This window comes from Schistocerca nitens, chromosome 5 (assembly GCF_023898315.1).
Source record: "Schistocerca nitens isolate TAMUIC-IGC-003100 chromosome 5, iqSchNite1.1, whole genome shotgun sequence".
In the NCBI taxonomy this organism is placed as follows: domain Eukaryota; kingdom Metazoa; phylum Arthropoda; class Insecta; order Orthoptera; family Acrididae; genus Schistocerca; species Schistocerca nitens.
In genome coordinates, this window is record NC_064618.1 from 515,465,842 (window position 1) to 515,478,932 (window position 13,091).

Here is a 13,091-nt window from a genome sequence, read left to right on the forward strand (position 1 = left end):
GGGTTGTAGCCTCTCCCCGATGTTATTCAATCTGTATATTGAGCAAGCAGTAAACGAAACAAAAGAAAAATTCGGAGTAGGTATTAAAATGCATGGAGAAGAAGTAAAAACTTTGAGGTTCGCCGATGACATTGTAATTCTGTCAGAGACAGCAAAAGACTTGGAAGAGCAGTTGAACGGAATGGACAGTGTCTTGAAAGGAGGATATAAGATGAACATCAACAAAAGCAAAACGAGGATAATGGAATGTAGTCAAATTAAATCGGGTGATGCTGAGGGGATTAGATTAGGAAATGAGACACTTAAAGTAGTAAAGGAGTTTTGCTATTTAGGGAGCAAAATAACTGATGATGGTCGAAGTAGAGAGGATATAAAATGTAGACTGGCAATGGCAAGGAAAGCGTTTCTGAAGAAGAGAAATTTGTTAACATCGAGTATAGATTTCAGTGTCAGGAAGTCGTTTCTGAAAGTATTTGTATGGAGTGTAGCCATGTATGGATGTGAAACATGGACGATAACCAGTTTGGACAAGAAGAGAATAGAATCTTTCGAAATGTGGTGCTACAGAAGAATGCTGAAGATAAGGTGGGTAGATCACGTAACTAATGAGGAGGTATTGAATAGGAGTGGGGAGAAGAGAAGTTTGTGGCACAACTTGACTAGAAGAAGGGATCGGTTGGTAGGACATGTTTTGAGGCATCAAGGGATCACAAATTTAGCATTGGAGGGCAGCGTGGAGGGTAAAAGTCGTAGAGGGAGACCAAGAGATCAATACACTAAGCAGATTGAGAAGGATGTAGGTAGCAGTAGGTTCTGGGAGATGAAGAAGCTTGCACAGGATAGAGTAGCATGGAGAGCTGCATCAAACCAGTCTCAGGACTGAAGACCACTACATATACATGTCGTAGGCCTCTAACGTACACAAGGAAATTGACTATAAGTACCAGTAAAACAATATAAACATTTATTTTACAACGATGTAAAAATACAGTTAAGTTTTTCCTATTTAAAGAATCTTATTTTATTACACTGGGCTACCGAATACAGGATTCTGCTGTTGTTGTTTTCAGAGGAACCACTTTTAAGGTATTATGTCGTAGGCCTTTAAAGTACCCAAGAAAACTGACTATAAGTACCAGTAAAAAATATAAACATTTATTTTACAACGATGTAAAAAATGCAAGTAAATTGTTCCTTCGTGAAGAGTCTGATTTCATTACACTGGGGATACTGAATACAGGATTATGCTGTTGCTCTTTTCGGAGGAACCACTTTTAGAGGCACTATGTCGTACTCCTCTAAAGTACACAAGGAAACTGACTGTAAGTACCAGTAAAAAAACATAAATATTTATTGTACAACGATGTTGAAAATACAAGTAAGTTGTTCCTATCTAAAGTGTCTTATTTTATTACACTGGGCTACTGAATACATGATTCTGCTGTTGCTCTTTTCCGAGGAACCACTTTTAGAGATAGTATGTCGTAGGCCTCCAAAGTACACAAGGAAACTGACTATAAGTACCAGTAAAAAAACATAAACATTTATTATACAACGATGTAAAAAATAAAAGTAAGTTGTTCCTATTTAAAGAGTCTCATTTTATTACACTGGGCTACTGAATACTGGATTCTGCTGTTGCTCTTTTCGAAGCAACCACTTTTAGAGGTATTATGTCGTAGGCCTCTAAAGTACACAAGTAAACTGGCTATAAGTACCAGTAAAAAAACATAAACGTTTATTATACAACGATGTAAAATATAAAAGTAAGTTGTTTCCGTGTAAAGAGTCTTATTTTATTACACTGGGGTACTGAATACTGGATTCTGATGTTCCTCTTTTCGGAGGAACCACTTTTAGAGGTATTATGTCGTAGGCCTCTAAAGTACATAAGGAAACTGACTACAAGTACCAGTAAAAAAACATAAACATTTGTTTTACAACGATGTAAAAAGTAGAATAAGTTTTTCCCACGTAAAGAGTCTGATTTCATTATTCTGGGGCTACTGTACACAGGATTCTGCTGTTGATGTTGTCGGAGGGACCACTTTCTGACTTATTGTGTCGTAGGTTTTTAGCACATTCCAGAGGTTACAAACACAGAGGTTCTCCATTTCAAGCGATGTCTGTCTTCCTTCCACCGGTTCCTCCACAGGAAGTGTACATCATTAGTCAAACATTAACGATTGAGAGATGCAAGTCCACATTTAACAATGTAGATGAAACGGTATGGCCCCTGTCGGCATTATACAGCTTGCTGTATCTCTCAGGGTGATAAAATACCGTCTATATTCGCCTGAGTGATCAAGTTGGTTGACTGGACTCGTCATGGTGTGGAGAAGATTCAAAGTTCTTCTCAGATGATATGTCGGCAAACGAGCGTCCTTTGGTTTCAGGAATGAAGAACCACACGAAGATAATCCCTAGGAAAGAGCACGTCGCGAAAAACCAGAAAGGTATAAAAGCACCGTAGGCGTCGGTGACCACCTGGAACAGCTTGGTGTCGCTGAAGCCCAACACCGCCACCAAGATGTAAACGGAGGAGGAGGCCAGCACTCGAAGCGAAGGCGGCACCAGCTCGTTGGGCATCACCCATAGCAGAGAGTTCAAGCCCATGCCGTAGGACACCTGAAACAGGAATCACCGTGCATGTTTCGTCAACTTAGTACTACCGAACAGTTCAGTGATCTGATTTTCGCATGCGGAACTAGCCGACTATGCCATTCTGCACTCACAAAGCAAGCTATGTTGTTGATTTCAGGTGTGGAGCGCACAAAATTTCTTACGAATAGTTTTCTGAATAAATGCCTTTAAATGGTGAATTTACTACTGTTTTAAAATTTGTTAGCGTCATTTTTTAAAAGTATACGAGCTCATACATCCTGGCTGAGTAGCATTTTTACGGTTTTGGAAAAAGGTGAATTCATCGTCAATGCTGCAAACAGCCTAGGTCAACATTCGATAACGTTTCATCTCCAGAAAAGCCTTTTTGTACACTAAAGCGCCAAAGAAACTGGTGTATGCAACCGTATTCAAATACAGAGATATGTAAACAGTCATAATACGGCGCTGTTGACGGCAACGCCTATATAAGACAATTGTCCGGCGCAGTTGTTAGATCGGTTGCTGCTGTTACAATGGCAAGTTATCACGTTTTAAGTGAGTCTGGACGTGATGTTATAGTCGGCGCACGAGCTTCTCCGAGGTGGTAGTAAAGTGGGGATTTTCCTGTACGACCATTTCACGAGTGTACCGTGAATATCAGGAATCCGGTAAAAGAACAAATCTCCGACATAGCTGCGACCGGAAGAAGATCGTGCAAGAATGGTACCGATGTCGACTGAAGAGAATCGTTCAACTTGACAGAAGTGCAAGCCTTCCGGAAATTGCTACGGATTTAAATGCTGAGCCATCAACAAGTGTCAGCGTGCGAACCATTGAATGACACATCATCGATATGGTCTTTCGGAGCCGAAAGCCGACTCGTGTACACTTGATGACTGCACGACACAGAGCTTTACGCCTCGCTTGGGCCCGTCAACTCGGACACTGGACTACTGATGACTGGAAACATGTTGCCTGATTGGGCGAGTCTCGTTTGAAATTGTATAACGCGGATCCACGTTTACGGATATGGAGACCACCCAATGAATCTATGGACCCTGCATGTCAGCATGGGACTGTTATGCTGGTGGAGGCTCTGTAATGGTGGGACGTGTGTAGTTGGAGTGATGTTGGACCCCTGATACTTCTAGATAGGTGACACAGACGTAAGCATCCTATCTGATCACCTGCATTCATCCATGTCCATTGAGCATTCCGACGGACATGAGCAATTGAAGTAGAACAATGAGACACCCCACACGTCCAGAATTGCTACAGAGTGGCTCCAGGAACACACTTCTGAGTTTAACACTTCCACTGGCCACAAAACTCACCAGAAATGAACATTATTTGGCATATCTATGATGCCTTGCAACGTGCTGTTGAGAAGAGATCTCCACTCCCCCGTACTCTTCCGCGTTCGTTCTCTCCAGAACTATTTTAGACATTGGTTGAGTTCATGCTACGTCGTGTTGCGGCACTTCTGCGTACTCACTGGTGGGGGGGGGGAGGAGGGGGAGCTACACGATATTAGGCAGGTGTATCAGTTTCTTAGGGTCGTCAGTGTAAAATAGACCAGCAGTAAACTGTTCTCAGAAATTGACGTAGACAGATAAATTATATAGACTAAAGGAGCACCTGAAGATGGGCTTCCAAGGCTCCAAATCCGTCATTTACTGAAATAAAAACTGCGATTTGTAACTGAAGGCATTTTTTTTTTTTTTTTAGTGATGCCTCGGCAAACGTTTAAATAGGCCGTTGTGTTACGACTATGGTCAAATGGTCAAACAGAAGTACTCGTACATGGATTCTGTAGAGCATCGTCGTGCATTTTCTTGTCTGTGGTTGGCTAATTTGGTGGATTACAAAGACAAAAGAAAGGAAATTGTCTTTTGTTTCTTATAAATAAGTGCATCCTGGAAACAACAATGGAAGCCTGTACAAAATTACAACCCATTGTTCGCACCTCAGAGGAATAAAGAAGGGGAGTGATTGTGGGCGCTTGATATGATGAAGACTTCCCGGTTCCTTTACGAACCAATTTGATACATAAGTATGCTGCGTCGATGAAGGAGAATAAAACAACATTAATATCGTATTTGTCACTGAAACAGTTGTTTCTTCTGTTGTGTGATTACTGCAAAGTAATATATTTGGCGTCCAAAGCCTCCAAAGAGTGCGCAAAATTCTACTTCAATTAAGAATCTCACCCTGTACCGAACCTCTCTTCTGTAGAGATGTGAGGGTGAAGCCAAACGATTATATTTTAATAAGAACCCTCGTTGGCCACCACACTCCCCTCCATATATGTAAAGGGAAATGTGTTTTCCTTTTAGTCCTTGTATTCCTGTGATGTCCTTAGATTAGTTAGGTTTAAGTAGTTCTAAGTTCTAGGGGACTGATAACCGTAGATGTTAAGTCCCATAGTGCTCAGAGCCATTTGACCCATTTTTGAACCTTGTATTCCATATACCTCAACGGTGATGAGATATTCAGAGATACATAGTTGCATATTTTTGGACTACTAAGCGTCAACGTTCAGTATGAAATAAGTATTTCAAATTTTGTTGGATGTTGTTGACTTTTACTGACATCATACTTTTCAAAACGATAGTGATGTGTTTGCATATTTTTGGACTACTAAGCGTCAACGTTCAGTATGAAATAAGTATTTCAAATTTTGTTGGATGTTGTTGACTTTTACTGACATCATACTTTTCAAAACGATAGTGATGTGTAATTAGGGTCCTAAACCTGGAAGTATTGAATATGACATGTATTGGGAAAGTCCTATGCTCAGTGTTAAATTTAACTGGAAAATTTAAAACTTTTGTGTAATCTGGTAGAAGACTTTATTAAAACAATAAAAGCTGCCTATATTGCAATATTTTCAAATAATGGACACAATGAACCCCATGTTCCCGCCGCTCCGCTGGTATAGGAGAGTTAACGGAATTTTCGAAGGTTTCCAGCAGTGCTTCAAAAACTTCTGAGACGTTGTTAGATTTCGATGCAGTGCTGAAATGGAATATCATACGACAGTGATGTTCCCCAGTAGCAAGAATTCGAAATATCAATTGCCTCTGGTAGCGCGATTGTGTAGTTTCTATTTTCCTTCGCTATATGTGGTCCAACGTGATGAAGTATTACTCTAAAACCGTGAGTACAGTTAAAGAGAATACTACTTGCCGTCATATCTCTTCCGCTACACTCGCACGTGCATTACGTAGAAGGTAGTAACCATCCCAGTAATTTTGCTGCTTTCTATAATTTTTCGTTATTCCAAAAATGTAGCGGCTGCGGCGACAGTTACTATTAAGAAACTGGACATATTGTCCACTGGAATAGCGTGCACGGTTCTCTCTAGGTGTGTATGTACTCAAGAGACAAACACAGGCAGACGGCGACTAGGAGCGAGGCGGACAAGTATAAACGCTCCTCAAAACCGTCATTTGACCGCCAAATAAAATCAAAGACATGGTGCGTCCTTTGAATTATGGTCATGACCTCAGAGTTCAAGGTGTTTACAGTATTCGACGGTAACTTTACGGTATGTATGTGGGACTGTCTGTGCGAACAGTTTCTCATCCCATTACCACAACTCAAGTACAGAAATCTAGAAAAAAAATCTCTTGCTGCTGAACACAACTTAACGAATAAATATAGGACCTTGTGTCAGTAGGTACAGAGTCTAACCAGTGCTTGAAATTACTGGTATCCAAACATTAAGAAACTGCGAAACTTAGAATGTGTGTTAACAAATTTAACTGGAATACGCACATCACAGGTATCAATGTCCTAAAACCAGCAGATGAAACCGAATGACTGCATGAGATTAATGTCGCGTATAATACAAGGGTGTTCAGTAAGTAACGCAACACAATTTTTCTCGGCCATTTTCGGTTACCAAAATGGGGAATTTGTTGTGCGACATAATAAAATATTCCTGCTTCAAACCATGCAGTTTCATGAAGTTCCGATAGGTGCCCGCGCTACACATAGCCTTGAAAATGGCGTTTGCAACGACGGTGCGTTCCAGGCAAAGAGCTGTTACAGATTTTCTTTTGGCGGAAAACCACAGCATCGCAGATAATCATAGGCCTTGCAGAATGTCCACGTACTCTCGACAGTGAACAAAAGCATGACGAGTCGTTGGGTGGGGCGTCTGTCATCATCGCAACAAGGTCCGACAAACTTGTTCCATCTCCCAGGTGCCGGCCGGCCACACACGCCTGCCACTGCTACAACGCTGGACATGCGGACACTCAGATAAGAGGTGATCGACGGATCGCAACCAAACACCTTGCTGCTTAACTGGATGCGTCTTTGGTAGTGCTGACACACCCAAAGACTGTGCCAACCTGGTTCTCCGCCGCCTAACAGGAGGCCATAAACAGAACCAAGGATGTATTCTGTGGAAACCAGTACGTGGATATGGGGAGGTTATTGACTCAGTTAGACGTTGACTCCGTCGTCAACCGGTAGTGTGGAAACAGGGTTTTGTAGCCAAATGAGCGGAGAATAATATGACATATTGGAATCTTCGATAAAACCAACTTCCACTCAGAAAAAACATTTCTTTTTAAACGCCTCTCGTACATACTGATGGGAACAAAAGCTCTGCGAGTGGTGAATCATCTCCTAGGCTTCTAGGAGGTATAGAGGGGTTCGGTACACAAAGTTTTAATAAGGATTCCATGTCCGCAAATGTGCCGTTTGAACATAAAATAAGGTTGATTATTGGAACACTTTGAAATCTCCCAATTCTCACTTATACTGGTAAAAGGGCGCAGACGTCAGTTCCTTTTGTAATTATGACCTCACGTACAATTTTCGCCCGATTACAACGACGCCACTTTGGACTCGCACTCGGAGAGAACGTCCGGCCATCCACACTTAGGCTTTCCTCGATGTCCCTAAATCGTGCTAGGTGAATGCCGGAGTGGTTTCTTTGAAACGGCTCAGTCGATTTCCAACACGAGCGACTGAAACGTTTAGAACGTATGATCCGTCTGTAACGCGCCGACGTCGTCTGGATTTTAAACTCTAGTCTTCCATCCTTTTTTCTCAACTACGGCTTACAGAAACTGGTGCGTTCGTAGCTAGGAGGGTAGACTGTGGTGCTCCTTGGACGAGCAGCACTATCGACTTTGAAGAGGATATCCTTCGTCACCTAGAGAGAATCTGCCGACGAGTACTCGAAACATTGCCCACGCCGTGCGTTTCTGTGTGCCAAAGATATCAAAACTCTTTTTCTCTATTGTATGCACACTATGAAGCAGGTGATTTGAAAGTAACTTGATCGTTAAACTTATTTTACTTGCAAGCGGTACATTTTCCGACATGGATCTCTTATTGAAACTCTTATACAAAGCAACGTCTGTATTTCCTAGAAGCCTGTGATAGGAAATGTGAAGCACCCTGTATACAGGGTGTTTCACAATTCCTGTATACATACTGTCCCAGGAAGAATGGTCAGTATTAATGGATATTGCAGCAAAGATCATTCGAATCAAAAAAGTCTAGTAAACAAGTGTTATTAAATGCATACCTTAACAAGTATCAGCATTTTTTTCGTGTTCAGTAGTGTGAAGCCAAGCTCTTCTATTGCAGTCACTTTGATTTCTATAATTTGGTAGGTGGCAGTATGAATTAAAACAGGAAAAAATATCCAATAAATGTGGGTTCTACACCGTACATCTGTTAGGACATGGACACCTTCGCTACTGTGAAAGACAGCTCTTCTACTGAAAAAGTGACCATAGCTGTTAAGATATGCAGTTTAGAGACCATGTTCACTACACATGTAGCTTCTAATGATCGTTGCTCTCATACCCGTGAATCCTCCTGGGACACACTGTGTATACAGATCGAAAACAAATTCAGGCAATCTGATCCCACATCGCAATTCCTTGCATATGAACAACAAAAAAATTTCTGTACCAGAATCTCGTCCCATGCACGTTTTCGATAAAAATTGTGATCAAGAAGAGGCACTTTCGCAGCACTATAACTGCATGTCCGGTACGTATTTTCATTCAATACCTTGTACTTATTCTGCCCAACCAGTGCAGTGGGTAGAGTTAAGCGCTAGAATACTCGAGTACGAGCGTTCGAGTCAATGTCTAGGTACAATTTTCTATTTTCTAATTTTAGATTGCGTTCTAAGGCATCTCGACTGCTGTGCAACAATGTATCCGTCTTCAAACAAAACAAATGCAATGATTTAATACTAACACGGAAATGACAGCATGATCGTTCCTATTATTTCATTTTCGAAAATTCGTTTTTGGTTTAAACGATTACTCAATTCACTTCCACACACAACACGCCTTCCCGTTTTCCGGTCCGTTGTAAGAATAGCTTCGGTTTTCTTGAGTCACTCTGCGAGATGCGTGTGTACCACAGGAGTATGATATAAATTTCCTATTTTTGATGATCTTTGTAACAGACAGGGTGAATAACATCCGTAACCAGTACTATGCGGCCTCATAACGAAACACGATTACCCATGTATTACGTACTACCCTGTGCAAACACTTAATTGAATGTGGGTTCCACAGCACAACTGAAATAATATACATTTAAGCACTGTTAAAGTTAGCGTACCTGGCTGTCTTGTTATCAGAAAATATTATAACTGACACAATAAAATATCTCCGACAGGTGACAGGCGATGCCGTCTGGGTGATATTTTATCATTTAAAGGTTTTAATATGCATCAAGTAAATTTATAAACAGTTGATTCAGTATAAAGGCCCTTTTAAAATCCATACTGTGATTTGCTGTTTCCCTTAACTACTGGTACAGGCAGCAGCTTTTAAATTGCGAACAACCCCGACCAACAAACAGACTTACTGCACACAACTCAGCTCATACTAGTGGAACACGTATTGCATTTCTATTACAAAAAATGTCCAAGTTCTAGGATCGACAGAGTTTGAGCCCCACGTTCTCTTCTGTTACCAATCGCATGCTGTAGTTCTGAGCTTTGAACAGTTTGTATTGTTCTCGGATGAGGCGTCATTCACCCGTGATGAATTTCCAACAACCGCAACTGCTATTTCTGAAGTGAGGACAATCACCACGCCACCCTCATCGGTGACCACCAGTAGCGAGTCTGTGTCAGCGTATGGATGATCACGTCCAAGATCACCTGATAGTACCTTAGAAGAATGAATTCGGAATTTGGCTGCAATAATTACACGTCTTACGTTTTATTCAAAATAATCTCCATTGCTATTAATAGATTTCTCCCACCTCTGCGGACGGCTATGAATCCCGCGCCAGAAACACAGTTCTTCTGAAGCGAACCAATCAGCGTTTCGTACATTTTCACACGAATTGAAGCGTTGTTCAGTGAGAGCGTTCTCCGGTGATTCAATTAGATGATACTCTGGCGGAGCCAAGTCTGGAGAATAAGCTGCATGTTCTAGTATTTCCCAACTGAACTCAATCTTTCCCCTGACGCGTTTTTCTGTGTGTGGTGGGGCGTTGTCATGGAGCAATACGACTTGTGTTTTGCCTTTTTCCATATTACTATCTTTTTCACGTAATCCTTAATTTAAATCGATCATTTGGTGTTGGTAGCGATCAGTGTTAACGACTTCACCAGGTCTTAGGAGCTCATAATATGTGACACCCTTCTCATTCTACCAAACACAGAGCATTGTCTTCTTTGCAAAGTGATTTGGTCTTGCAGTGGACGTCAATGCCTTGCCTGGATTCACCCATGATTTACGACGCTTATGATTCTCAAAATACACTCCTGGAAATTGAAATAAGAACACCGTGAATTCATTGTCCCAGGAAGGGGAAACTTTATTGACACATTCCTGGGGTCAGATACATCACATGATCACACTGACAGAACCACAGGCACATAGACACAGGCAACAGAGCATGCACAATGTCGGCACTAGTACAGCGTATATCCACCTTTCGCAGCAATGCAGGCTGCTATTCTCCCATGGAGACGATCGTAGAGATGCTGGATGTAGTCCTGTGGAACGGCTTGCCATGCCATTTCCACCTGGCGCCTCAGTTGGACCAGCGTTCGTGCTGGACGTGCAGACCGCGTGAGACGACGCTTCATCCAGTCCCAAACATGCTCAATGGGGGACAGATCCGGAGACCTTGCTGGCTAGGGTAGTTGACTTACACCTTCTAGAGCACGTTGGGTGGCACGGGATACATGCGGACGTGCATTGTCCTGTTGGAACAGCAAGTTCCCTTGCCGGTCTAGGAATGGTAGAACGATGGGTTCGATGACGGTTTGGATGTACCGTGCACTATTCAGTGTCGCCTCGACGATCACCAGTGGTGTACGGCCAGTGTAGGAGATCGCTCCCCACACCATGATGCCGGGTGTTGGCCCTGTGTGCCTCGGTCGTATGCAGTCCTGATTGTGGCGCTCACCTGCACGGCGCCAAACACGCATACGACCATCATTGGCACCAAGGCAGAAGCGACTCTCGTCGCTGAAGACGACACGTCTCCATTCGTCCCTCCATTCACGCCTGTCGCGACACCACTGGAGGCGGGCTGCACGATGTTGGGGCGTGAGCGGAAGACGGCCTAACGGTGTGCGGGACCGTAGCCCAGCTTCATGGAGACGGTTGCGAATGGTCCTCGCCGATACCCCAGGAGCAACAGTGTCCCTAATTTGCTGGGAAGTGGCGGTGCGGTCCCCTACGGCACTGCATAGGATCCTACGGTCTTGGCGTGCATCCGTGCGTCGCTGCGGTCCGGTCCCAGGTCGAGGGGCACGTGCACCTTCCGCCGACCACTGGCGACAACATCGATGTACTGTGGAGACCTCACGCCCCACGTGTTGAGCAATTCGGAGGTACGTCCACCTGGCCTCCCGCATGCCCACTATACGCCCTCGCTCAAAGTCCGTCAACTGCACATACGGTTCACGTCCACGCTGTCGCGGCATGCTACCAGTGTTAAAGACTGCGATGGAGCTCCGTATGCCACGGCAAACTGGCTGACACTGACGGCGGCGGTGCACAAATGCTGCGCAGCTAGCGCCATTCGACGGCCAACACCGCGGTTCCTGGTGTGTCCGCTGTGCCGTGCGTGTGATCATTGCTTGTACAGCCCTCTCGCAGTGTCCGGAGCAAGTATGGTGGGTCTGACACACCGGTGTCAATGTGTTCTTTTTTCCATTTCCAGGAGTGTATATCCATCTTTCATCGCCTGTCACTACTCGATGGAGAAACCACTTTTTTTGTATCTGGCGAGCAGCATTTCACAAGTGGTCTTTCGATTTCGATTTGTTTGCTGTCTTTTATTCAGTTATTGTGGAACCCATTTTCCCCCACCTTCTGCACCTTCCCCATAGCTTTCAACCGAAGAGAAACGGATTTCTGCGTCACATTCAATTGTTCCGCGAGTTCCTCTTGAGTCTGAGTATCATCTTCCTCGAATAAGGCCTGTAATTCTTTGTCTTCGAACTTTTTCGATGGTTTCCCGCGCTCGTCGTTTCTCGCATCAAAATCACCACTTTTGAATTTTTCGACAAACTCGAAACACTGTGTTTTCCCAAGAGCATGTTAACCGAAAGCTTCGACAAGCATTCAGTGGGATTCTGCAGCTGTATTCTTCAAATGACAGTAGAAATCCAACGCTGTCCGCAAATCGTAGTTATTAGGCACAAAACTCGGCATGTTTACGGGTTTCAAAGAGACACCGATGTATGGAACTTGGGTTACTGTGTGTTGACATTCGTCGTCAGCCGTTACACGAAGCAGATGGCGCTGCAGACGCGGCCTCACGGGCCATACGCTGACGGCTAGCACCATCTATAGGGAAATTCCGGTTTCATACTTCTACACCTGGTATTTGCTGTCCCTCGTTTCACTAGTCCACTTTACCTGGTGTTCCTGCGAATGTGCTGTCCCTCTTCTTGGGGAGTGTACCCTTTGTGGTCTACAGAAGGATGTGGGTTCAACGCGACAGTGCACCACCCTAATTCGATGTTAATATCTGTGGGCAGCTGAACAAGAAATGCCTTCATTGTAGGATTGGAATAGGACCTCCTGTCCCAAGGTCAGCGCCATCGTCGTATCTGACACCTTGGACTTTTTCCTCTGAGGTTATGTCAAGACGGTAGTGTATGGAACCCCCCAGGAACGGATTAATATCTGTTTGCTTGGTACCAGGCTGCCTGTCTCCGGGGACGATACACACCAAGGGTTTTTGAGAAAGTGCTGCGGGATTTTAGGCTCCGTTGCCATGAATGCATTGAGACTGGGAATTGCCGCTTTAACAGTTACTATGAGCTACATTGATGTAACGCGTTGTAAACTTTGTATGTCCATGACACATAAATATGCGTTTCCAACCATTGGTTCCCTGTCTCACTATAATCGGTTGTGGGCTCACTATCACCTGTCTGATTTAGACCCAAAAAGTTTGAGTCTCACTGTATATACTAATGAGCTCGAACATTCTGACCACCTGTTTAACTACTTGTTGGT

At 43.6% G+C, this 13,091-nt stretch overlaps 1 protein-coding gene across 1 annotated transcript in view; it reads right to left on the bottom strand.

Annotated features, from left to right (window-relative positions):
• Positions 1-1,003: 1,003 nt before the first annotated feature.
• Positions 1,004-13,091, bottom strand: part of LOC126260053 (facilitated trehalose transporter Tret1-like) — a 61,719-nt gene continuing 49,631 nt past the window's right edge. The window contains exon 5 of the mRNA XM_049957242.1: positions 1,004-2,628. Within this exon, the coding sequence (XP_049813199.1) occupies positions 2,305-2,628 (324 nt within the window). The 3' untranslated portion in view covers positions 1,004-2,304. The remainder of the gene's footprint in view (positions 2,629-13,091) is intronic.